General features: G+C 54.3%; 1 protein-coding gene across 1 annotated transcript in view; it reads left to right on the forward strand.

The window, feature by feature from the left end:
- The window catches only part of NTN1 (netrin 1), a 170,790-nt gene that overhangs the window by 113,489 nt on the left and 30,940 nt on the right, over positions 1–26,361 (forward strand). Inside the window, exons 3-4 of the mRNA XM_038536860.1 lie at positions 8,917–9,066; positions 11,625–11,678. Coding sequence (XP_038392788.1) covers positions 8,917–9,066; positions 11,625–11,678 — 204 coding nt within the window. The remainder of the gene's footprint in view (positions 1–8,916; positions 9,067–11,624; positions 11,679–26,361) is intronic.

The raw sequence follows: 26,361 nt of genomic DNA on the forward strand, positions 1-26,361 counted from the left end.
TATTCTGTGGGTCCCACATATGACATCTCCATTTCGGGTCTGCGACTATGTTAGGAGTGCAGGGAAGAGGGTGGTCATTTCACGGGGCAGGGCCCTCATGTCTGCCACGGGTCCCAGCTTAGAGGGCAGCGACCATGACACAAGGAGTGCCCAGCACTCACGGGGACAGAGGAAACCGGAAGGAGATGAACCCCCTCCTCCCATGGAAGAGCCAACTCCAGCTGTGGCCTCGGTTGGCACTTCCTTCCCCTGTTCCTTGGGGACTTCGGCTGGGGGGTGGGGGTGTCAGAAATCCCGATCTCCGGATTTGGCTCCAGGTTCAAAGCCTGAAGAGCAGTAGGCAAGTCACGTGCCCTCCTGGGACCTCAGTCTCCTCATCTGTGAAATCGTGTTCAGATTTATGGTCTCTGAGTCCCGGCCAGCTTCTGCATTTCCACGTCCCACGTGCTCTTTTTAAACATTCAGAATTTTACGGGTCCCTGATAACTAAATGGGACCATGTCCTGTGTCAGTAACGCGTGTGACCCTCAAGCTTGGAGGAGCTGGCAGGGCCAGGAAATCCAGTGCAGAGTCTTTCTGAGCAGAGAGAGTTCCCATCCCCATGTGTGGCCCACACGGTGTCCTGCTCCTAAGACAGCATCTTTCAGGCTCCGCTGTGTCTCATCCCCGACTCCCTGGCCAGAGGCCTCATCCCACTGGGTGTCACCTGCTCTCACGGTTTCCACATGGACTTTCCTGGGGGGTGGGCTGCTTTTAAGCACAAAAGCCCCCTGATCTCTGAGCATCCCCAGTTAGTGGAGGGCACTTTACTTAGGGGTGTTGAGTAGAGAGGATATAGGAGAGGTCCCAGGCACACAGCACATACTCCACACCTGTTAGCTGTTAGGATTATTTGTCCAAGTAGAAGGAGGTTCGATAACCAGAGCCCCCTGCCCTTGCCAGCACGCACACGGAGCAGAGACTCTCTGGCGTGGACTCCATGCCCCAGTCCCCCCAGGATGGGGCAGGGCTCTGGGGATTTGCCCTAATGCTCTTCCACACTCTCCAGAAAGGATCGGCGTGTTTAGGGAGCCAAAAATGGTAAATGAGTTGAACAGCAGAGATGAGTGCTCAGTTGGTGCTTGTAGAGGCGCTGAGCGGAGAGGTGGAGTCAGGCTGTGTGCATGCAAAAAATATGTCTGAAACCGCCACTAAGAAAGACCTGGCAGCCTCTGAGGGGCTCCTTCCTGGCCTGGGGTGGGGAGGGGCTGCAAGGTCCCAGCTGGTCCCCACTGCCCCACTGCACAGGACTGAGGTGCTCTGGTGCCAACCTACTGTGCTGGTGTCCAGCCCCTACCTGCCTGGCCCAAGCCTGTGTTTGCACACACACACGCACATGCACACGCACGCACGCACGCTGTCTCTCCTTGTCTCCGTCTCTCCCTGGGAGCCATTCATAGGACGCATGCCTTTCTATTTCTGCTGTAAATCAGGTGCAGGAAGGCTCTGGTTAACTGGATCGCGGAGGGTCAAATTACCCAGTTTGGGATTATGGCGCTCCCCTCCCTTCCACTTCCTGCTTTGGGCGCCTTGATCCCAAGGTGGCAGGGAGAGCAGAAGTAGGGCAACTTGAAACATTTATTCTTTGGTGCCTTGTTAGCACCTGCTAGGAGAGAAGAAAATGTAGCTACGGAGGAGGAAGACTCAGACAGCTGAGATGCACTTTGTGCATCACCTCCGGACGTCAGTTATCCTTGCTTTCTCGTGAGCATGGAGGATTTGGGAGTGAGGGGTGCTCCCCATGGGGGTTGCTAGTGATCTAGGATGTGAGAGGATTTCTTTCTTGCCTGCCCACTTCCCCTCCAGGGTGGGGATTTGGCCCCCATGAGAGCACTGATTGAGCAACTGTTTATTGAGCACCTGCTACATGCAGGAGAGGGGCGGTTACAGTGATGACAGAGGCAGACACATTCCCTTGGCGCTCACTTTCTGGAGGGAGGTCAGCGGTCAATAAAGGAGAAAAAGTGAGTAGAAGATTATGTAGATGGTGGGAAGTCACCCGGAGGAAGCACACAGGGCAGTGAGGAAGGGGGATGTGGTGGTGCAGGGAGCTGCTCTGCAAGGTGGCTAGGGGTCACAACCTCCCTGAGGACAGAACATTTGAGGCCAGACCCATGATGTGAGGAGTCAGCAGCCTTGAAGAAGCTGAGGGAAGTGCAGTGCCAGCATCTGGAAGCAGGGAAGGGAGCCGAGGCAAGGGACGGGACCAGCTCCCATTCCAGCAGCTCTGGAAGCCACGAACAAGCAGGCAGTCAGGAGAGGAGACGAACAGCCGGGCAGTCAGGAGAGGAGACGCTTGAGTGACACATCTGGCTTACATAGTAAGGTGCTCCTTCTGTGAGATGTGCCGCAGATGGGAGAAAATGCTTGTGTCACACACCGGACATGGGACGTGATTCGCAACACACAAAGAACGCTCCAAACTCAACAGTAAGAAAACAGACCACTCCGTTAGGAATGGATGAAACACCTGAACAGGTACTTACCAAAGATGCACCGATGGCAGCTGCATGTAGAAGCTGTCACTTGTCATTTGGGGAATACAGATTAAAACCACGAGATACAATTGCACACCTATGAAAACATCAAAAATGCAAAGTACAGACATTTTCATGTGTTGGCAAGGAACTCTCACGCCCTGCTGGTGGGAAGTCAAAGTGGCACAGCTGGTCTGGAAAACAGTTTTGCAGTTTCTTGCAAAATTAAACGTAGATCTGCCCTAAAAACTTGCAGTCTGTGAACCATAGGGCACCACTGGGCAATTTACATAAATAAACTATTGATGGACACAGCAGCCCAGACACATCTCGGGTGCATTTGGCTGAGTAAAGGAGGCCAGTCCCAGACTATGAACCATCCGTCTGTCCGGAACTGTACACACCAGTACCAGGATATGATGTTCTGAGAAGGCGAAGCTAGAGGGACAGGACGGATACGTGGCCACCAGGAGTCGGAGTGGGGGTGCTGGCCACAGAGAAGCATGAGGGACTTCCTGAGAGAGTTGGAATGTTCTTTATGCAGCCTCCTTCTCCCTGCGTGCTCACATGGTCCTCCCTCCATCCTCATGTCCTTTCTGTATAAGGGCACCAGTTGTATCAGATTGGGGCCCTCCCTAGTGACCTCTTTTTACTGTCCTCACCTCCTCAAAGACTCTCTCTCTAGATATAGTCACACTCTGAGTCTGCATGCATGATAAAACCCAGAGAACTGGACAGCGACAAAAGTGATGTTGCTGCACACACGTGAAATGATGGCAAGGGTGGTGAGAAGCTGCTTCCATAAAGCTTTATGATGCCGGGTCCTTGGACCTCTTGTTCTTTGCAGGTTGGGTCACGTTCTCTGCTCCTCCTGCCTGGCCTCCCAGAGCCCCACCCTGCGGGTCTGCCACCTTGTGTCAGCCACCTCCCCCAATACCGTTCTGGAATACCTCAGCAGCCTTGGCCAGCTTTCATGTTGCCCTTCTTGGTGGCCAGTCCCCCTCACTTCACTTGGGGAGCAGAGGAGAAGCAGGTTTTTAGACACCCCTTACTTAGTGCTTGACATTTGTCCTCTCCCCATGCCACCTCTGAGACACGGGAACCCTTCAGATCTGAACCTGATTTTCTCTGAAGACGTTGGTCCTCATGTGCTGCTCTCCCCTGCATGGAGCATGCTCTGATCCTCCTCCCTCTCCTGATGGTCCTCCCTTCCAGCTCCTCCCCTCCTCTTCTTATCTCACTCTTCCTCCTCCCCCTTGTCACCTTCCTCCTCCTTCCTACTTCTCCTTCCTCCTCTATCCTATCCCATCATCCTCCTCCCCTCCTCCTCCTCCCCCTCCTCCTCCTTCCTTATCACTCCTCCTCCCTCACCCTCCTTCTCCTCATCCCCTTCCTCCTCTTTCCTACTCCTTCCTCCTCCATCCTCTCCTACTCTCCTCCTCCTCCCCCACTCCATGGTCGGCTCTGGGGAGCAGCCCCGTTCACTGGCAGCATGAGCAGGACACCTGAGCTGGTTGTCCATCTTCCCACGAGGCCAGCGATGGGCCTGGGGAAAGAAGACATGAGTCAGGGCTTGGCACAAGATGTGTCCGTGCACTAGGGCAGGCAGAATAAGGTACCATGGGCCGTAGGGCTCTAAGAGGAGATGTTTATTTCCCCCAGTTCTGGAGGCTGGAAGCAGGAGACCAAGGTGTTGGCAGGGCTGGCTTCTTCTGGGGGCCTCTCTCTGGGGCTCGCGGGTGGCCTCCTTCTCCCTGCGTGCTCATGTAGTCCTCCCTCCATCCTCATGTCCTCTCCGTATAAGGGCACCAGTCATATCAGATTGGGGCCCTCCCTAGTGACCTCTTTTTACCGTCCTCACCTCCTCAAAGATCCTCTTTCCAGATACAGTCACACTCTGAGGTGCTGGGGGTTAGGACACCACTCGGGATGCAGTTCAGTCCCTAGTGCGAGGCCAGGCCCAAGCCTCCGGACTGGCTGGATGGCTCCCCCTTCCTGCCTGGAGCAGCCCCATGGAGCCTGGGATCCCAGCCAGCTCCCCTCTCCCCCACGAGCATGTGCCCTGGGGCGTCCTGCCTAACCCCGAGGCCCCCCCGGAGTCAGGTGTGCAGGAGAGGTAGCCAGATCTCCTGATAGGAGCCAGGATGGATTTCCCAAAGCCACCATGGGAGCCGCAGTGCAGGAGGCCGGGCTGGGACATGCATCCCCTCCTGATGGAGGCCGTGGGTCTTCAGGGCCTGGGATGGAGGGCATCCAAAGGAGCTGGATGGCAGTGCTTAGGACTGGTGGCTGGGGTCAGGACTGTCTGCCTTTGGGGTCATCTTTGCCAGGGCTCTCTGTGTGCTCCTCTCACCAGGAGATGCCAGCACAGCCCAACAGCCCACAGTGCTGGGGCAGGGTCACCCGTGGGTGTGGATGGAAGGCCTGGTGCACCAGCAGCCTGAGCCCCTTCCCTGTCCTCTGGGCCAGGACTGTGGTGACCTCTAGCAGGAGGGGGTGGGGTGGGGGTGGGGTGCTGCCTGGGACCTGGAAGCCACAGACCAAGCATTGGACTGGTGAGCAGAAGGTGACTTTAGTGAGTATGCAGACCTCTGTCCTTACAGATGAGGCACTTGTGAGCCAGAGAGAGCGAGGCACTGACCCAGAGTCACACGGCAGTCCTGGCAGGATGGGCCTAGACCCGGGTCTGCCGATGCCTGTATGAAACCTCGCCTGTGTGCCCCATGCTGGCTGTCCCTGAATGACGGGGGCTCCCCTCTGCAGGCTGGGAGGCACTCCAGCCCGCTGCGCGCGTGAGAAACCTAATCCTGCCGCCTTCTCAGGGTCCCGAGCTTCCGTCTGGTCTCACCTTTCTCTTTATGGACAAAGCCCCGGGTGGATTGTTTCCCATGACCAGGTGCTGCCTGCCCCGTGCAGACAGGGTGACCTGCCCTGAAAGGATTGACCTCCTCCGAAAGAGTGGCCGACTTCCAGGGAAACAGGAGTCACCAGATGGGCTTCCGGGGGCGGAAGGCGCTCTGCCCCAGGCCCCTTGCACAGGGGAAGACCTGCACACCCTTCACTTCCACATCCCCCCCCACACACACACACATGCCCCTGTGCAGTCCCGCCCCTCCGCTGCCCTGCCTGCTGTGTTGCCAGGTGAGCTTGTGCGTGTTTGCATCCGTGTGGGTCTAAGCAGCTCTGTGTGAACACGAGTTTGTGGAAATTTGTGTGTGTTTCCAGGTTGAGGGATCCCTTTGGCTTTCTCACCCTAAGGGCCAGGGTCTGGTGTTTCCTTCATAGCTGGTGGGCTCAGCCTCCCTTCCTTGGACATTGCCAGCAGCTTGCCTCGTCCTAGGTTGCAGATTGTCACCCATTACTTGTCCCCACACCTAAAAGCTCACCTGTCTTTGTGCAGAGGCTGTCCCTTGGGGCTCTCCCTACTTGAGGGTTTAGGGGGAAGGTCCATGCTTTGGGGCTGTTTTGCTTGGCACTGAGAATGAGAGCAATGCAAGTCTGCTAGGATTACACTTGGCCCCCAGGTAACAGAAAGCCCGCCCAGCCAGGTAAGCAGGGATTTTTCCTTGCAGAACGAGAAGTGCAGAGGGGGGTTGAGAGTCTCCACGATGCCCTCAGAGATGAGGCCCCTTCCACCTTCCTCTGGGTGTTTCCTGGGCAGCCCGCAGTCTCTTCTGTGGTGGTGCTGACTCCACAGGCTGCTGGGGGGGACCCGAGGGGACAGCAAATGAGAGCGCATGGATGCGCTCAGGTGTTCCCAGGTATCTGGGCTCGAGGAATGCTGGGCTCTGGTGACAGTCCCGCTGCCCTGGAGGTGACCTGAGCACCCTTCTGAGGCCCCCAATAGCTTCTCTTCCCAGAACGGTGCCCTTTTTTTTTTTTTTTTCATGGAAAGACATCCAGCCTGCGGCCTCTGCCAGATGAGGCAGAGGGGCCAATTACTCACAGTCTTTGCAGAATCCTGGGAGAAAGACTGGAAACCAAGCAGCGAAGCACCCCCCACCCCCGGCTTTAATCAGAGGATGGGCTCGTAGGAAGTGCCGGCTGCCCCGCTGTCCCCAAGGATAGCCCTGGGCTCTGCCGACGTCAGCTGGCGCCTGGCTCCTCCCCGGCGGCACGCCAGCCTGGGCAGCTGACAGGTCACCAGCTGCGAGGGGCCACGGGCAAGGCCTGTGCAGCCCTCCTGCAACACCAGCCCCCCGCCCCTCCCGGAGAATGTGCTCTGGACAGCTCCTGCTTTGGGAAAGGTGATCTGTGCCTCTGGGTGACTTGGCTCTGACCCCTCGATGCCTGAGCAACCTTTGGTGACCTCCTCCCCGCCAAGCACTAGGCCCCAGAGCTTCCTGGCACACAGCTGTGTTCCGTCAGCACGGAGGGGAGGAGGTCTTGGCACGGATCTCGGCATTACCAGCAGGCTCGCACAGCAGGCCACGGGAGGTCGGCTGGCATGAGCCTCTGGAGTCCACATCCTCCCGGCCCCTGTGCCTTTGCTGTGCTTGGGACAGTGGGGTCCTGGGCTGTGGCCTTAGAGACGCCTCCCCTGCCCCTGCAGCCTTACTACCGCAAGCCCAGATTCGAGGGCACAGGGAAGGGTTAGAGGGCTTCTCCAGACATCTCCCCCTCACAGCATCGTCCCCAGCTTGCAGCAGGCTGGGTCTTTTCTTACAACGAAAGAAGAGGAAAAGAAAGGTGAGAGCAGTTGAGCACGACTGAACTTGAATTTAGGGTAGATTGAAGAAGACACGTCCCTAACAGGATGAGGTACTGCTGTTTACAGGGACGAGAGGGGGACAGTTCTATTTTTTCCCCGTGGATCCTGCAACAGGAGAAGCCTGCTGACAGGACCCCACCACTTGCACACACACAGGGGTGCATCCCCGGGGTGGCACCCCTGCCCTGCTCAAACCTGACCTGGGCACCCATGACAGACAGGACCCCCACCCAGAGAGCTTCCAGAAGCTCCCACATGTCCAGACACAACGTTAACAATTCCTCACATTCCTCTCCTCTCTGCCTCCCGCTTCTGACTTCTTGACTTCTCCTGGTCAGCCCCTCAGGGGTGGGGGGGTCCCCCAGGGGCTGACTGTGGGGGGCCGCGTTCTCACCAGCAGACTCGTACTTCACCAAGCGGTGCTGCCTGGACATTCTGCTCACACTTCTTTTCTGGGGTGTTTTCTTCCCATTTGGAGCAGAAACACTTAGCAGCTTCCTGCAGACGGCTCTTCACCCCCGCGCCCTGCCTCCACGCCCCACACCCGGGCTTCCCTGGGGAGAGGAGTGGACAGACGGGGTAGGCTGCACATCTGCCTACCTCATCCTGCCCCCCCACCCCCTGCCACCTGCACCCCGAGCCTACCTCTAGATTCCGGGAAGCGGGACTTGGCTGGGACCTCGGGTGTCCCATCTTTGCTGGTAGAGTCACTCTCACCTGAGCAGCCGGGGGTCGGTGGGAATCTTGGCTGCTATAGTAAAACACCACGGACTGGGTGGTTGAGACGATGAGCGTTGTATTTCTCCCAGTTCTGGAGGCTAAGAAGTGCAAGAGCAGCACACCCCAGATCCCGTGTTTGGGGAAGGCCAGCTTCCTGGCGCAGGGGATGGCCTTGCTGTGTGCTTGTGCACAGAGATCTCTCTATTTCTCTTCTTAGATGGATGCCAGTGCCATCCCGAGGGCACCAGCTTCCAAGATGTCATCTAAACCTGCTCATCACCCAAGGCCTCACCCTTAACCCCGTTACACTGGGGTTGAGGGCCTGGGCGTGAATTTGGGGCAGGGTTACAAGCTTTTCATCCACCCATAGTAGTGGGGATGTCCTCCCCAGAGTCCTCTGGGATTACGTCCTTGGAACACAAGGAGGGGAGCTTGGGGTGCAACATGCCAGGCCAGGCAACCCCAGCTTTCTAGCGTGTTCCAAACCAGGAAGGGTGTAGGGCCTGCTCCAGCCGCTATATGGCGTCTCCCTTTCTGTGAGGCCCCCTGGGAGGTTCCTTCTCCCACCTGGAGGGTAGGGATGGAGGCCTGGGGCCTGGGGAGGCACAGACTTACCCTGTGGAGATTCTGATTCCTCCGCTTGTGATCAGCCTGTGGCCTTTGCCTTCCCGAAAACATCCTTGAGTGTGGGCCCTCCTCTCGGGGCTTTGGAGGGTTCCCCCCTGTTCTATTTCCTGGATGCCTTGAGCCTTTCAAGGTGGTCCATTCTGATTTTCATGCCCCATTTCCAGGTGCGCAGGTGGCCAGTTATCAGAGCTTCTAGAATATGTGTGTGGGCTTGACTGGGCCTGCCCCCTCCCCATCCCCAGGGTGGGGTCCATGGGGCGCCCCAAAGCAGGGAGGGATTCCCAGGGAGAGGTTGGCCATTCCCTGCCACCCTCTGACCCTCCTGTTGGGTGTCATCCACAGCCTGCGATTGCCACCCCGTGGGCGCTGCTGGCAAAACCTGCAACCAGACCACCGGCCAGTGTCCCTGCAAGGACGGCGTGACGGGCATCACCTGCAACCGCTGTGCCAAGGGCTACCAGCAGAGCCGCTCGCCCATCGCCCCCTGCATAAGTACGTGCATGCGAGGTTCCCCAGGCTTCAGCTGGGCTGTGAGGGAGGGAAGCCTTCTATGAACCCCGACTGCTGATGTGCAGCTGGTCGAACGCTTGTTGATGTGGTGCTGTGTGTCCGGGGCCCTGTGCTCAGCGGAACCCCATGGGAGACCCCCCGCCCCACACCGCCAAGCCTGTGGGCTTCTTGCAGAAGCAAGAGCTGGGAGCTCAGCAGAGCTGGACCTGGGGTCACTGTGGCTGCTGCGGCGGGAACCCCAGGATCCTCATGCCCTGGCAGATCCAGAGCAGAAGGGGCTGACACTTTGAGCTCCCATGTATCCTGAGGGCCGTGAGGGCCATGCATGGGTCCTGGGGGGCCCCCTTGGACCAGCTATGAGCCCGTTAGTTCCTGGAACAAGAGGACAGAGTATGTGAGATGGCAGGAGTCCCTCAGGGGCCCTGGCTCAGAAGGGACTTCATATTTCACACCTGGTAGGATCATCCCAGGTGTTCTGAGTGGATACTTAGCCTTGCTTGGAAGTCAGGCCTGGCTGGGAACTGGGCCCCCCACCCCACCACCTACCCCCACCCCCTGGCCTTGGCTTTCTTGATTCCTTGTGGAAGGCTGACCCAACCCAGCAGGGAGAGCAGAAAAGAGGAGTGGATGCCAGCAAAGTGGGCAGACCTGAGGGACGGAGTCCGCTTCTCTAGACCAGGGGTTTGCTGATCCCCAGGGCTTTGACCCACTGCCTGTTTTTGCGGGGCTCCGTGTTTCTATTTAATAGTCTTTTCCTGATGGGAACCAAGATCAAAGTTTATGACACGTGGAACGATTGAAGTGAAAAGTGGAGTGTCCGTAAAGCTTGATGGGGACACAGCCATGCCCTCTGTGTACCTGCTGTCTGTGGCTGCTTTGAGCCACTCACACGACTGGGTAGCTGTGGTGGAGACCGTGCGACCCGTGCAGCTGGGCGCATTGACACACTGGAGAGTCCTTGGACCCAAGGCATTCACAGGGGTCGGGTAACGGCAGATACCCCAAATCCCAGCCCCTGGGAAATTGAGCTGAGTCTCCACCCCGGGGCAGAGCACCTTGAAGCAGTTTTTGTGACCACCTCTACTTGTCGGAGTCTCACGGTTTGCCAAACCCCTTCTTCCTCTTCCATCTATCCCAAAAAGCTGCAAAGTGAACATTTTTAGAAAGCCGTGAGGAAACCCAGCGCAGCCATCAGGGGTTCTGAAAACATAAGAAAACCAAGGGAGCTCAGAAGTGGCTGGAACTGCCACTTCAAAGCCCCAAGGGGAAGGATGTTGAAATGAAAGCTGGTGATCCAAGGTTCAGAGACGGGAACTTTGGGAAGCGGGATTTCCCGCTCTCCGACCTGCTCTGTGCTTTCTCCCTTCCTTTGGCAGACGCCAAGGCATTCCCACTGACCATCGGAAGACCTGGCTCTCCACCCTGGGGTTTCTGGGAGCTCTTCCTTGTGCCCTGGGTGGGGCTGCTTTGTGCCAGTGTTGTCACAGCTCTGGCAGCCGGGCCCTCCGTGCACATCCCGGAGCTGGCCCCCCAGGCGCCAGGGGTGGGCAGCTCTGTGGCTCGGTGGTCCCTGGCCCAGCCCCGTTGCTGCACAGACCTGGCCATCAGGACCAAGCAGCCCCTGAGGGCTACGAGAGGGCCTGTCCCAGGTCCGCTTCTTCCTGAGCTGCTGTGACAGAGCCACCGGTGGCTTGTCGCTGATAAATTCCCCTGGGGGCAAGAGCTGACTATGAATGGAGGGCTGGGTCTCAGGCACGGCCCCCAGGCCCCAAAGGCCCATCTCGACCCACCAGGTCTCAGCTGATCCCGTCTGGAGGTTGAGGGGGATCTTAGCCCAAACCAGTTGGTAGCCTGAGTCTGGGGCATTCGTGGAGACCTCTGTGGCCCCCGCTGGGGGAGCCCTCAGGGACTCTTGGTCGATGCCTGAGCATCTTTCCCAGACACTGGCTGAACCTCTTTTCCTCTCCTGAGCACAGGGCGGGGTCAGGAGCTAATAGGAAAGAATTGCCGTTCTAGGTAGGAAGGCAATGACCCCGGTAAAGTGCACACTTCTCTCAGGCCCTTGGATCTTCCTTAGTATGTTCCGGCTACCGGGAAAAGTGGGAGACCGTGGGAACCTGGGCCAGGGGTGCGGACCCACACTCTGCACACGTGGGGCACCTCCCAGCCCCTGGCATGCCACCCCTGCCACGGGAGCCCTCCCTGCCAGCCAGCGGAGGTCAGAGAGGAGCAGTCGCATCCTTATGGGGGGCTGGGGAATGCCTCTGCTGCCCCAAGGGCCCAGCCCCGTGATGACACACACACCGACACACCGTGCAGGGGGGCCACTCCTGTCCCTGCTGGGTGGAGGGACAGCATCCAGAGAGAACAAGGCCCCTGTGCCGCCTTCCTCTGCCTCCCTGACCCTCCTCCTCTGGGGCTGAGGAGTAGGGAAGAGAGAAGGGCCTAGGGAGGAGTTTGTGCTCTGTTCATCCTTTTCTAATGTCAAAAATAACATCTTCTTGCCTCATTTTCTCTTCTCCCCGTCCGGAACCTTGCAGAGATCCCCGTGGCACCCCCGACCACTGCAGCCAGCAGCGTGGAGGAGCCAGAAGGTAGGCGTGTCCCACTTTGCCACAGGGAGGCTGGGGTTGGGGGGAAGGGGAAGGGACCAGAGGTGCCAGACTCCTGAGAACCACTGTCATCAGGGCATGCTGGGCGTGCGTGGTACCCCCCCCCCCCACCCGGGGCTGGATTGAAGAAGATGGAGCCACTGGGCATTGTTTTTTGATGCTACCACCAAGAATAAAACGGAAAGGGGGGGCTTCCTTGTGCCCCCAGGCTAGATTCTCACCCAGGCCTGAGACCCTCGAAGCTGTACCCCTCCTGCCCATCCACCCCGGGCAGCAAGCTGCCTGCGTGTCCAGCACCTTCTGATCTGGGCTGCAGAGACGGCAGGAGGTGGCGATGGGATAAAAAAGGCATTCCGAGCATGGGGGTCTGCAAACAGGATCCGGGGCCGGGGGAGGTCTCGGTCACACCCTCACCGCCCCACACTCCTGCCTGGAATCGTGCGCCGTGTCACAGGCCCCTGGGCAGAGTGGGCAGGTAGCAGAGGTCACAGCCAGTGTCACTCCACATTCGAGTTGGCGAGATGGAGATGGTGCGATACTGTTTGTTGTTGGTGTCACATCAGGATTTTCGGAAGGAAGGTACTCCCCACACCCCCACCCCCCGCCGACCCGCTGGTAGGTCCTGATTTATAATCATTAATAAAGTAGCGTGTAGATCATTTAACTGTAATCGTGAGAGCTGGGTTTTGGGAAAATATTTGGGTAAGTGTATTTCACTATAACCCATTGCCCTTGTAGTCCTGTGTATTTTATTTTTGCATTTAGAAGTATTGCTGTGAGAGGTGCCCTGGGGGGCTCAGTGGGTGAAGTGTCTGCAGACCTGTGGCTCGGAGCATGATCTCAGGATCCTGGGATCGAGCCCCGCATCGGGCTCCCTGCTCATCCAGGACCCTGCTTCCCCCCACCCTCCCCTTGCTTGTGGTCTCTCTTTCTGTGAAATAAATAAATAAAATCTTTTTTAAAAAGAAAAGTAGTATCACCCAATACTTGGGAGGTGAGATGGAGGGAACTTTTTCTGTAAAAACATAATTCAAAGGAACCTCCCAATTAGCCCAGCTCTGGGGTTGTGGGGGAAGCAGTTTGGAAGCTGGAAGATGTCCCCCCACCCCTTTTTAAAAATATTTATTCACGAAAGACACAGAGGCAGAGCCACAGGCAGAGGGACAAGCAGGCTCCCTAAGGGGAGCCTGATGCGGGACTCGATCTGAGGATCCCGGGATCATGCCCTGAGCCGAAAGGAGATGCTCAACCACTGAGCCACCCAGGTGCCCCAAAACGCTTCCCTTTAACAGAGTCTTAGCTTCCTCCTTGTGACGTGAGACACATGCTCCTCAGGGCGGCCTGCACAGCTCATGTCCAAGGGCACTACAGGTCACGACCTCTCTCTTGCCCCCCAGTTTCTGGGCTTTACAGCTTGACTAGGCCTCTTGCAGTGATTTGGAACTTTTCTTTCTTCCAAATCAGAAATGAAAAGAAGAAAATTAGAAGGCAAAAAAAAAAAAAAAAAATCATATAAAACATGCATGCAACCGTCTCTGTTCCAGCAGGGAAAAGTCTCCTGAGTAACTACTTAGAAATACTTGTAGCATCCTGCTTAGAAAAGTCTTTCTTAGCAGTTTTTTAATTTCATTACTGTGAATTTCCTTTCTTTTTTCTGTGCTTTTAAAATCATGATTTAGGGATGCCTGGGTGGCTCAGTGGTTGAGCATCTGCCTTTGGTTCAGGGTGTGATCCCGGGATCCTGGGATCAAGTCCCGCATCAGGCTCCCTGCAGGGAGCCTGCTTCTCCCTCTGCCTGTGTCTCTGCCTCCCTCTGTGTGTGTCTCTCATGAATGAATAAATAAAATCTTAAAAAAATAAATAAACAAAATCATGATTTAAGGGTGCCTGGGTGGCTCAGTGGGTTAAGCATCTGCCTTGCCTTTAGCTCAGGTCATGATACTGGGGTCCTGGGATCGAGTCCCGCATCGGGCTCCCAGCTCAACGTGGCATCTGCTTCTCTCTCTCCCTCTGCCCCTCCCCTTGCTTGTGCTCTCTGGTGCTCTCTCTCCCTCAAATAAGTAAAAAATAAATAAAATCGTTTTTAAAAATCATGATGTAAATGGAAGCAGGCATCAAATAAACACCCTTACAAAGTGCTTTGCTCACAGAGAGGTGAGTGGGCGGATGTGATGCTTGTCGGGGTGCCCATGGCTGTGGCCAGACCCTTTCTGACCTTCTCTCGGGCTCTCCGGATGACCAGGATCTCCGGTGCTCCCTCCAGAGAGCTGAGGCCACTCCCAGGCCAGGAGCGCCGGACTCTGGAGCGGCCACCACACAAAGCCCGGCTCGCCTGTCTCGGCAGGCTGGGACATCGTGGGCAGGAGGCCAGGGGGCCCCCCGGAAAATGGGCCTGGGAGCTCATACTTCCAAGCCTGTCGATTCTTGCAGTGTTTGAATAGAGAAGGCCTCTGTGCCAGGCTGCCTGAGAAAAGCTTGTTTACTTTTGCCTGCGTAATGGAGGAGAATTAATAAACCGAGAATTTGTCCTGAAAGCTGATGGACATAACCTCACCCTGAACCCATCCCCTTGGAGGGCCAGCTCACTGGGGGAACTCTGTCCACCTGCTCACTAAGCTGGCTGGGTCCCTCTGTCGGGGCAGGGAGGTGAGGAATGCCTTGACTGTGGGAGGTCGGGGGGCCCCCCTGTGTAGGGGGTGGGGGCCCAGGAGGAACCGGGTTGGAAGGGGATGAGGACCACCCACTCCAAACCCATCTACTATGGTCATAGAGACTTCCATCCCCAGGGGGACTAAAAGAGGGCCACCTGCCTTCCCTTGCCCTCCATCAGCCCCGAGTGGATGTTGATCTATCTTCACGTTTGTTTGCTTCCTCGGAAGAAGCGGGGTTTGGAGCTGGGAGATCTGGGGTTGATTCTCCCCTGGCCTTGAGGCCTTGGGTGCCACGTAGGTGTCTCCTGATGGCCTCCCCCAAAGAATGAGATCATGCCCCGGATGAGAGCAGCGGGGGCCCTTTCTGCCCTGCTTCTCCTGCTAGGGATGACCTTGCCCTCCTGCTGGGTTGCCTTCCCCTTCAGGAATGCCTGCTGGCTCTCTTCCTGCCCGTTGATAGGCTTCATCCTCTGCCCCTTCCAGAGCTCTCCTTGGGCAAATGGTTGACAACTGGCTGGGGAAGGCCTGGTTTGTAGCATTTGCCACTTTCCCTGCTGTAAGCACTCGCCCTGTGGCTGGTTCCCCCCACCTGGGGCCCTGTGAAGTGCCCCCTGCACCTGCTCTGGAGGTGCCCCCCGCCACCTGCTGGGTGTCCTTGTCACAGCTCTCCCAGCGGCCCATATCAGACCCTGAACCTAGCAGAGACCCTGACCCTTGAAAGTCAGAAGCCAGGTGATGGTCAAGTGCCTGACCTCATGATAGCCCAAAGGTGGAGACAGCCCACGTGTCCATTGCTGCACAACTGGGTAGCCTCAGTGTAGCACATCCATACATGGTGGACTAGTATTTGGCCACGAGAGGGAATGAGGTACCAATAGGTGCTAACTTGGATGAGCCTTGAAGGCAGTTTACAGAGTGAGAGAAGCCAGAGATAAATGGCTTTGCGGTGTATGATTCCATGTATATGAAATGCCCAGAATGAGCAAATCCAGACACCAGAAGTAGATTAGTGGTTGCCAGGGACTGGGAGCAGGGAGGGATGGTGAGTGATGTTTGACGGACACAGGCTTTCCTTTTGGGGTGGCGGGAAGGTTCTGGAAGTAGACAGTGGTGCTGGGGAATACTGGGAATGTGCTTCCTTGCCACCAAATTGCCCCATTGAGAAGGGATAAAAATGGTACGTTTTATGTGTGTTTTACCACAATTTAAAAAAAAGTCAAGTACTAAAGGATCAAGAGTCCAAGAGTGAAGTGAATCTGGTTTGCTTGGGGTGGGCTGAGTGCCATGAGGACAGGGCCTGGGGAGCGAGCGGCAGTGGGGGACATGCTTGCCCTCCTGTCCCCTGGGTCACTGGGGGTGTCTTTTAGCACCTGCTCACTTCGTCTCCACACAGGCATAGCCCAGCCAGTGCAGGGAGATGGCAGACGGTCTCTGGTTCTTTCCAGATGTACAGCAGTAGCCATGGTCCATCCTGTTATGTAGAAAAGGTCTGGCCACACGGCCTACATCCGCTCTTTCTCCTTTTGGGGTCCTCAGGGAAGGATGTGTTCCTTGGGCCATCAAGTATTCCTGGTGTCGGAGAAAGGGGGCATGACCCTGGGGTCCTGGGATCGAGTCCTGCAACGGGCTCCCCACAGGGAGCCTGTTTCTCCCTCTGCCTTTGTCTCTGCCTCTCTCTGTGTCTCTGATGAATAAATCAATACAATCTTATTGGTTTTTTAAATTTTTTTTATTTTTTATTTATTTTACAATCTTAAATTAAAAAAAAGATTCTGGCTAAATGGAGAGGGGAAGGAAATGACATTTATGGAATGCTTGCTCTGTGCTAGGCACTCTTCTCAATGATTAGCCGTTAATCACCTGCTCCCCCCACATGAGATGGGTACTCATATTAGACCCCATTTTTTTTTTACACGTGAGAGACAGAGTCACAGAGGGATGAATACCGATAAGTACCGATAAGCAGCACAGCTAGCCTTCCAGCCAAGGTCTCCTGGCCTCAGAGTCTGCAAGTGGCATTGACCTCTGTGTCATCCTGTCTCCAGTGAGTTATGCTGGTTGGCCAATTTAGGGTAATCTTTAAATATATCTTCCTGATGGTTTGGTAGCATCCTACCAAGAGAGAAGACAAATGGGTACGTCTGTAGGGATTGAAAAGCCAGGGTAGAGATAGAGGAGCAGCCAGTTAAAAGCTTCTGTTTTTTGCAGGTGCCCATTACGTTGGCTTTGGGAGTGAGACTGGTTGGCATGTAAGGTTGGGGCGGCTGAGGCCACAGGTTCTGGACACAGGGGGTCATGCAGAGCTGTCCCTTTGGTCACAAGACGGCCCTGAGAGAGACGGGGCAGATGGATCAGCTTATATGAGAAAACAGTTTGGGTGGGGGGAGCAGGTGGCTTTCTCACACAGAGGATGACACTCGCATCCTAAAAACATGCTGGTAGAGAACCAGCTGAAAAGTGTTATCCCCTGGTAGGAGCATGGCAGGGAGGCCATTATTGCACAATTAACATTCAAAGGGCAGGAATTTTTCTTATGTATCAGCAAGAACTACATAAAAACACAGTCCTAGTGAGTGAAAATGTTAGGGGGATGTCTGGCCCGTAGTAAGTGCCCTGTGAATACACAGCATTTGTATAATGGAAACAGGATCCCAATTCGAATAGTCCCAGAAATATCAAATACGCAGAAATAAATGTAGCATTAAAAGTATGGAATGTATATTTTTTAAAAGGGTAAAACTTTTATTTTTTAAAAAAGATTTTATTTATTCATGAAAGACGCAGAGAGAGAGGCAGATACACAGGCAGAGGGAGAAGCAGGCTCCCCACGGGGAGCCCGATGCAGGACTCGATCCCAGGACCCTGAACCTAAGGCAGATGCTCAACAGCTGAGCCACCCAAGTCCCAAGAGTAAAATTTTTCTAAGGGACACTATGGGAGACCAGGAAAAAAAAGGAAGATCTTACCATATTCTGGGAGGGTGAGACTCAACCCTATAAAGTGCCAGTTCTCCCCCTCAAATAATCTGTAGGTTTGGCGTGATTCTCATCAAAATCCTAATGGGACAAGACATGATTCTTAAGTTCAACTAGAAAAATAAATGAGTATTAATAGTCAAGAATTTTTTTAAAAGAAGAGTAATGAGGGGTGATATGGCCTACCAGATTTTTACAATATTGCAGCCAAGATATTTAAATTAGTGTGATAGAGGAATCACACAAGCAGAGTAGAAGTCCAGAAATAGACTCAAATGTAAACAGAAGAACTTAGTAGACAATAAGTTGTGATTACTAATTAGTGAAGAAAGGATGGACCAGTCAGTAAATGGTACTGGGAAAACTGGCTATTTATTTTAAAATAATAATAAATGAGATTCCGACTTCAGGCTGTGAGCCAATCTAAATGCCAGTGGGTTACATATTTCTATATTTGTAATGAGTCCTTAGAAATCCTAGAATAAGATATATCAATGTCGATGTAATCTTAGGGTGGGGAAAGCTTTCTAAATATGATACAAAAATCAGAAGTCATGGGATCCCTGGGTGGCTCAGCGGTTTGGCGCCTGCCTTCAGCCCAGGGCATGGTCCTGGAGTCCCGGGATCGAGTCCCACATCAGGCTTCCTGCATGGAGCCTGCTTCTCCCTCTGCCTGTGTCTCTGCCTCTCTCTCTCTGTCTCTCATGAATGAATAAATAAAATCTTTAAAAAAATCAGAAGTCATAAGAGGAAAGACTTTAAGTTGATAAAAGTGAAAACTTCTGTATGTCAGAACTCTCTATAAGCAACAGAAAGATAAACTAAAAGCTGCGAAAAATACTGTGACACGGATGACCAAAGATCAATATCCTCAATAAATAAAGAGCTCTTGCAATTCAACAAGAAGTAGAGGATATTCTTATGCAAAATTGGGTTGAGACAATGCACTGGAAATTCTGAGAATTTGCACACATGGCAATAACCATCTGAAGTCTTATATTTACCTGGTAATAAAGAAACAGCATTGACAAGAATCCCATTTCAAAACCTGCTAATGTGACGACTCTACAAAATAAAAAATAATGCTCTGTGTTGAAATGCTTCCTTACTCTGGTGATGGGAGGGCAACTTGTTACTACTTTTATGAAGGGTGATACATATCAAAATGTGTCTTGACTCCATGCCTTCTTTTCTAGGAATTTATTAGCCTAAGGAACTAGAGATGTGGCAAAAATTTAGCTACAAGGTTGCTTTTTTGCAGCATTGTTCATAATAACAAAGGATGGGAACAACCTTTCAATAGAGTTTTAGTTACTCAGTCATGCGATATCCATATAATTATGTGGTGGGAGAAAATTCAAAGATGAAATGGAAAGGTACAAGCTGTTGCCAACGCCAATTACACACGGAGGGTCAACGTTAGTGAAGAGTTTTACCAGACACGTAATGAAAGATAAATATATCCTGGAGGGTCAAACGTGGGTGAGAGGCCTGGCTTGTTGGAGCATTTTAAGTAAATTATTTCGTCGTGCTCATAGATTGCTGTGGTTCTTGGCGACGGTGCTGATTTTGCCCCCCTGGGGGACATTTGGCCCATTTCTGGAGACGTTTTTGATGTTTTTGATTGTCACAACTGGAGGAGTGGTGGCGCTACTGGGATCCGTTGAGGAGAGACCATCCCACAAAAACGCAGGGCAGCCCCCACAAGGAACTATCCAGCCCCAAATACTAATAGTGCCAGAGACCCTGCTATATCGACACAGGATGAGATCCTGCTGCATTCATATGTAGACCAGCCCGTTTGTTACTCGCGTGTGATACTGAAATGGGTGCGTCTGAGGGTTTCAAAAGTGCTGTTTATCAAGTCAGCGAGGAGGGGCGCCTGGGGGGCTCAGCAGTTGAGCGTCAGCCTTCGACTCAGGGCATGATCCCGGGGTCCTGGGATCGGGTTCCACATCGGGGTCCCCGCAGGAAGCCTGCTTCTTCCCTTGCCTCTGCCTCTCTCTGTGTGTCTCTCATGAATAAATAAATAATATCTTTAAAAAAAAAAGTCAACAAGGAACATTTGCTATTCCATTTTCCCTGGGAAACTGAGCCCAATCTAAAATAAAATTTATCCCAACTTCTCAGCTTTTGTATACATGACTATTTTGGAATTAATGTGACCTAACCGATGGTTAAACATTTTATTGTGGAAAAACCTCAAGAGTTGTAGGTGGGTACCCACATTGCTATCACCCGGCTTTAGTTAAGTCACATTTTGCCTCCTTTGCTTCAACAATTTGTTTTTGTTTTTGAAATGTTTTTAAAGAAAAAGGGACGCCTGGGTGGCTCAGTCGGTGGAGCGTCTGCCTTTAGCTCAGGACATGATCCCGGGGTCCGGGATTGAGCCCTGCGTTGGGCTCCCTGCTCAGGGGGGCGCCTGCTTCTCCCTCTCCCTCTGATTCCGCCTCTCCCTGTTGACTTGTTCTCTCTCTCTCTCTCTGTCAAATAAATAAATAAAATCTTAAAACAAAGAAGCTTAAACGTTCTGACATTTCGCCCCTAAATGTTTCACAATACCACTTCTGAAAACTAAGCCTTTTCCTAAATCTTCTCAATCACGTAGTTATACCTGATGCCATTAACAAAACATCTTTCATGTCATCTGATACCCAGTCCGCCTGCAGACTTCCTTGGTTATTCCCCAAATGTCTTTTTTTTTCCTTAAAGATTTTATTTATTTATTCATGAGAGACACAGAGAGAGGCAGAGGCACAGGGAGGGACAAGCAGGGAGTCTGGTGTGGGACTTGATCCTGGGACCCCAGGATCATGCCCTGAGCCAAAGGCAGACGCTCCACCACTGAGCCCCCCAGGCGCCCCCCAAATATCTTTTATAGCTGGTCTGCTGGATGGTTTAGTTGTTCAAGCACTCTGTGATAATGTGCTTTATGAAGTGTTGTATTTAGAGCTGCTCTAGCGCCTGGGTGTGGGCTGCTTTTGAGGCTCTAATGCGCCTGGAGTGTGGTGTCTGGTGACAAGGGCTACCTGTCCCCCCCCCACATCATTGTCACTAATCTCACTATTTTAAAGTAGGGGCAGAGCCACGTCGGGCCTTGTATGTGGCCCACCCTGTGGTTTGGGGGTTTGGGGGAGGATGGAGGAGGTGTGAGTTCTGAGCTTCCACCAGGGGAATGAGAGTGAGGACCAGGCAGTGAGGCACCATTGTAAATCCTTGTCCCCGGGGTGGGAGCAGAGACATTGTGCGGTGATATGAGGTGTCTGCCAAGGAGAAGGGTGTGAACCAGGGCCTCTCAGTCTCTGTGTGGCTGCTGGCAGGCCTGGAGAATTCTTAGTTGGGGTGTGGAGGGCCATCCTATGCATTCGGGATGTGGCACGGCATCCCTGGCCCCCACTGTCCAGACGGTTGTGATAATCCAGTGAGCAAACAATGCCTGGTTGATAACCCCTGGGGTGGACTCAGATGTCATGACCTCCCCTGGTTACCCCAGAACACCCCAGGAAGGGAGACTGGAGGCTAAGCCAAGGAAACGTGGGGCCCGTGCGAGGGACCTGCTCTCCTCGCCCTGGCTGGGGAGCACACTGATCCATCCAGTGCTGATTCAGTTGGAACGAATGGAATTGCCATTTTATTGGACCATCGTTGGTGACCAGAGAGGACAGGGTCACGGGGTCCAGCTTACTGTTTGCTCCCCCTTGGCCAGGACACCCTGCTCTGGGCAGCCTGCATAAAGCAGTCCTCTTTCCTTCCTTCCCTGTCTCTGTGTGTGTCTATCTGCTTTTCTCTCCTCCACCCTTGTCGTCACCACCTTCCTCATTCCCTCTGCTTCCCTGGTCTCCTCCCCCTCCCCCTCTCCTCGCTCCTGTTGGGGGGGGTCTGCACAAAGGTTGGGACAGAGGTCAGGCTAGGGGTGAGCAGGGCCCAGAGAGCCCCCGCCACCTCCACCCCCTGCCTGGGGCCTCGGTCACCCCAGGGAGCACAAAAGAAGCAATTTGCATAGCGGGTCTTGGGACCCCATTGTTTCCCTGGGGCCTGGCCTCTGCAGGTGGGGCGCCACCAGCCTGGAGGAAGATAAAGGGATGAGCCCAGGAGGCCAGAGGAGCAAGCAGGGGGCGGAATATTTAGCCCTTCCTGGGAGCTCTTCCCACTGGGGACTCTAGGGAATAGCTGATGGGAATGGGGCAAGTGACAGGTGTCAGTGAGAGAGGGGATTGGAATCTCCAGGGCCTGCCCCAGTGTCACACAGATGTCCCTGGGTCCTTGTTGGCCGAGGCTGAGGGGGCGGTGTGCAGGCTGTGGAGCTGGGCAGGGGCAGGGTGGAAGCCCCCCCGACCCCGGGGAGGCCTCCACCCCAGCTGGGCACTGGTGGGGTGTGTGCAGTTGCTGAACTGTGTGCAGGGAAGCTGGCTGGGCCCCTGAGCTCACGATCCCTCCTCTCTCTGGTCAGAGTCGGGCTCGGCCCCAGCTGAACCTCAGCAACTACTGACCCTGAGCAAGGAAGGCTTCCCAAGCCAGAGGTTGGGGTTGTGCAGCATCCATGCAGTCCCTTCAATTGCTTAAATACCTCAAGTCATAATAGCAACAACCTTTTATTTTTATTTTTTTAAGATTTTATTCATTTATTTACAAGGGACACACTGAGAGATGCAGAGACACAGGCAGAGGGAGCAGCAGGCTCCCTGCAGGGAGCCCAATGCGGGACTCTATCCCAGGACCCCCGGATCACTCCCTGAGCTGAAGGCAGATGCTCAACCACTGAGCCACCCAGGTGCCCTGGGTGAATAGTAACAACGTTAAACCACATGTGTTTTTTCTTAAGAGTGTGGATTTTGAGTATTTCGTGATTCTCCCCCCACCCCAATTAAAGTGCCTTCCAGGCCACTTGATAGATTTGGGCTCAGTCTTCTCAACGAGATGAAGCGCAATGGGCTACATGGTCTATGGGCCCCCTCCCAGCTCAGAGCCCCGGGGTCCCCGCTGCTTGGGAAGCCAACTGCAGTCATTGGGCCTGATGGTCCCTGAGCCTGGGTGGGGTGGGGGGGTTGCCTCAGGGGCTTTTCCAGTTGTTTGTTGAAGGGACCATGGGGGGGGTCATTTAGACCAAAAAGGGTGCCGAGACCCAGGGGAGGAAAGGAGGCAGGGAGAATGGACTCGGGCATTCTCTGCCCACTAACTGGGTGTCCTCCCTATGTTAGACATAGATCTTCAGGGTTGGAAGGAGCAATATGGCCTTGAGGCAGTGTGTGGGGATGCGGGGCCACCAGCTGCCTCCTCCCGCATGGGAGGAGATGCTCAGACTGCCCCTCCAACCCAACCTCCTGTTGAGCAGGCCTCTGCTCTCTGCTGCTCTTCCCTTGGCTCCTAAAGCTGTGGGTTTAAGTATGAGAAACCCCGTCCCTATGTGTCCCCAAGGCGTGGCCACAGAGATCAAAGACCTTGTGTCTTTGCCCCCCTCTCCCCATCCCCAGGGCAGAACTATAATCCAGTAAGAGCCACTTCCACTGGAATAGCCAGCTTCTCCCTAGGGAAGATTTGCACCGTTTTGTGATCTCTGCTCAATAGTAAAGACCTCTGTAGGCTTGAGAAGAGGAGGAAGCTGTTTTGTTGGCAGAGATTCGAAATGGGTTGGGGTCTGAGATGCATTTATTTTGTGCAAAGAGGTATCTGCGAATTGGCGGTGTGCTGGGGCCGCATGCACCTTCCAGCCTCGTTCAGGGTGCCTTGCCGGTAATTGGAAATTGGCCTTGGTGGTAATATTTACACCGTGGAAATTGGCAGTTGCTACAAATTAAGGCTTTTTCTTCTTGGAGAGCTGGTCATTGAACAGTTCTTGGTGTTTCTTCTGATGGGCATCCTAGGTATGGAGTTTAGGATCTTGATATTGGGTCTGGCCTCCACATTTGACAGGTTTGGGGGGAGGGTAGGTTGAGGCCCAGAAGAGGACAGTGACTTGCCCCAGGTGGCACAGTAGGTGGGCAGCAGAACCAAGGGGAGGACCCAGGTCTGCCAACTTTTCATTCACCAGAGCACCTCAAGCAAGCATCCTTTCAAGGGGTGCACTGTGCAGAGAAATCAGACATGGGGACTTGGAAAATATTCCTTCTGTTGAAAAGGGCTAGAAATTCACAAATGTTTGGGGGCAACAGGCTTAGTGAAAACAGCCTTGAAATTTTCTTCCAAGCCAGGCCAGGTTAGGCTTCCACCCCAGCAGGTGGGACACACTCCTGCTTTCCTGGCCAAGCATTCCTGCTGCCCCCATGAGGCCACCTCCTTCGGTGTCAAGGTTGGGAAACCATACTTCAGCATCTTTCGCAGATGGAGAAAGCTCTCACAAGGTGGTCATCTTTTTTGGCTCTATGGTCCAGGATTGTCCTGGCCCAGACTTGAAGGGAAAAGGCCTTGTCCTTTTTCCTCTTTGTGGCAGATGTACCTGTAGGTGGGAGAAGAGATGGACTGCCAGCCATTCTTTTGGGTTATCAGGGGCCCCAGGACAGAGAGTGTTGTGCAGATGATTTATTGGGGGGGTGTTCTCAGGAGAAACCAGTCAGGGAGCGAAGGGCACTGCACAGGGCAGCAGAAGAAGCTAGGAAAACATGTGGATTCGGGAGAAGTCTGGCCTCAACCTGACCCCACAGAGAGCTCTGAAGAGTGAATTACACCACAGTTATCCTGCCTAAAGGTAATAGGGTTGGACGGCTAGAGCTGCCTGTGTAGCCTGGCCACAGACTATGGGCTGCCTCCCTGGGGGGGGAGGGGGTGGTGTGTGCAACTTCCCAGATATTTGCAAGCAGAGCAGCTCCATCAGCCAAGGACAGGCCTTCAGAGAAGGTGCAATGGGAGCCGTTAGACGCCGGTGTCCGCAGCTGGAGGTGGGTGCACCGGCCCCGTGAGGGGGCTCTGGGTGGGGTAACAACCACCTCTGCTATCCTGGGTAAGTTATTTGAGGGGAAAACAAGTTCTATGGGAATTTGGGGACCATCTATGGATTTCTGTCTTGTCTACTCCAACCTCCTTACACTGTAAAAACACCTGGTGGTTATTCTCTAGGGCCCCATGTTCCCCCTATGATACCCAGCCAGTGGGTCCGTCATGCTGTTGGTTAGGACAGGCTATGTGCTGCAACGAGAAGCCCTAGCAGCCCAACGCAGGTGTTTCTGATTGGGCGCCTCCGTTCCCAGCAGTGAGGCAGGGGCCCAGGCTCCTTCCCTCCTGTGGTTCTGCCATCACCTGGGGCCTCGGAGTCCTCACTGGTTTGGCAGGAGAGTTTAGGGCCGCAGTGGGAGACTTGTCTGAGCATCACTTCTACCCCCCATGTCCCATTGGCCAGAACTCAGTCATGCGACCACACCTGACTGCAGGGGCTGCTGGGTAATGTAATCACAGGAGCTGCATGAACCTGGCACACTCTTCCCCATAGATGTTTGTTCACTCTGCTGACTTCAGGGGCATCCGTGGTCACCTGTGCCATCGTGGTGCCCCAGTCATTGGCACTGGAAAGAGATGGTAAACTGTGAGCGCCTTTCTTCGGTGTAGGAAGGAGGAGGGATGTGCATCCAGCCGGACAGCTGCCTGGATTTCGGGTGTAGGTGCCCCCCTACCCGGGAAAGTAAGCAAAGGCGACACCGGGTTCCAAGGCATGACCTCATTGGCAGTGGCTTAACCAGCTGGGCTAGCCCGCCAGCCAACCAGCCAGCGGACACCGCGGGCTGCAGGCATCCCTCTTTTATGACCTTCCCGGGGAGCCCTGGCTTAGCCTCCCCCTCCCTCGCTCCCCTGAATCACCCTTCAGCATAGACAGCGGCTCCGGGCCGTGTCCACCATTGGCTCCGGCTGGAGAAGTGTATCGAGAGCCAACTGGATCCCCATCGGGACGGCGTTGTTTTCCCTGCTGAACACAAAATCCCCCTGTTCACTGAGAGAGCCGACAAGGAGACCCCGTGGGGCTGGCCCGGTGGGAGCAGATTCCAGTGAATACAGCGCCCGAATGGCTTCAGCTTTTTAAAGACGAATACACAGGATAAGTCTGCCCTCCAGGCGGGAGCCAGAATGCAGGGCGCAGGGCTGTTACAGCGGATTAGCGGCCGCAGACTGACTCCGGCAGGTGCAGCCTTTTCTGCAGTTTGGAAGGGTTTAAGAAATCCGGATCCTGTGCTCTAAAGAAAAAAAAAAAAAAAAGGGGATTTCTTGTCCCGCCAGGCTGGTGGTAGTTTGGAGCACTACCCACCCTGCCATTCCCAGTGGTCCTTGGGAATTCTGAGCCGAGGGTTTGTGCCCTTGCCTGTTTATTCATTCATCCCCTGCACATTTATTGAGGGCCCACGTTAGGGTTTGTGCTGGGTTTACAGAGAGGACGGAGCGTGGGGCCTCAAGTTCAGGGGACTGCAGTTTACGGTAGAGCCACGTGTACACATGTCAGCAGCTGCCCACGTGGTCTTGCACGGCCTCCTGGGGTCAGGCTTCCCCGAGAGCCTGCTGGATCTGTTCCTCCTTCCCCCAAAGCCCTAGAACGAGGTGGCTCGTCCCCCCTCCAGATGGGCTTCTGTTCCGTAATGGCAGGTAAGAAGAACCAGTGGCATAGCTAGAAATCTGGTGTCCTTGGGCAAAACCTCTAGAAAGTTCATCTAAGAGTTTACATCTTAAACAGCTTAGGGGCTCTGTATTCCTCTGGTTCAGCTGCAGAATTGGGCTGCATCGGAAGATGGGTATAGAAGATGAACTTGGCCATCTTGTGAAAGCCTAGACAGGTCCAGGTGGGGAGGGCAGGGCAGGGATGATGTCCAGCATGTCCACTGGCCTCATAGTGACCTCCAACCTCTAGGCCCCTCAGTGGCTCAGGGGAGAGCAGCAGCGCCTCCACCTGGACTGTGAAGACTTCTAGACCTTCTACAGCAGGGAGCGTTTGCATCTGTGGAGTCTGTTGAGAATTCTTTCCTTCCCCAAGGCAGATGCAGTACCTTCATTTTGGTCTCAGCGAAGATTTCAGTTTTTGCCAGGGTTCTTGCACAGCTGGGGAACAAGCATCCCCCCACCCGACCC

Source organism: Canis lupus, chromosome 5, assembly GCF_011100685.1.
Source record: "Canis lupus familiaris isolate Mischka breed German Shepherd chromosome 5, alternate assembly UU_Cfam_GSD_1.0, whole genome shotgun sequence".
NCBI lineage: Eukaryota > Metazoa > Chordata > Mammalia > Carnivora > Canidae > Canis > Canis lupus.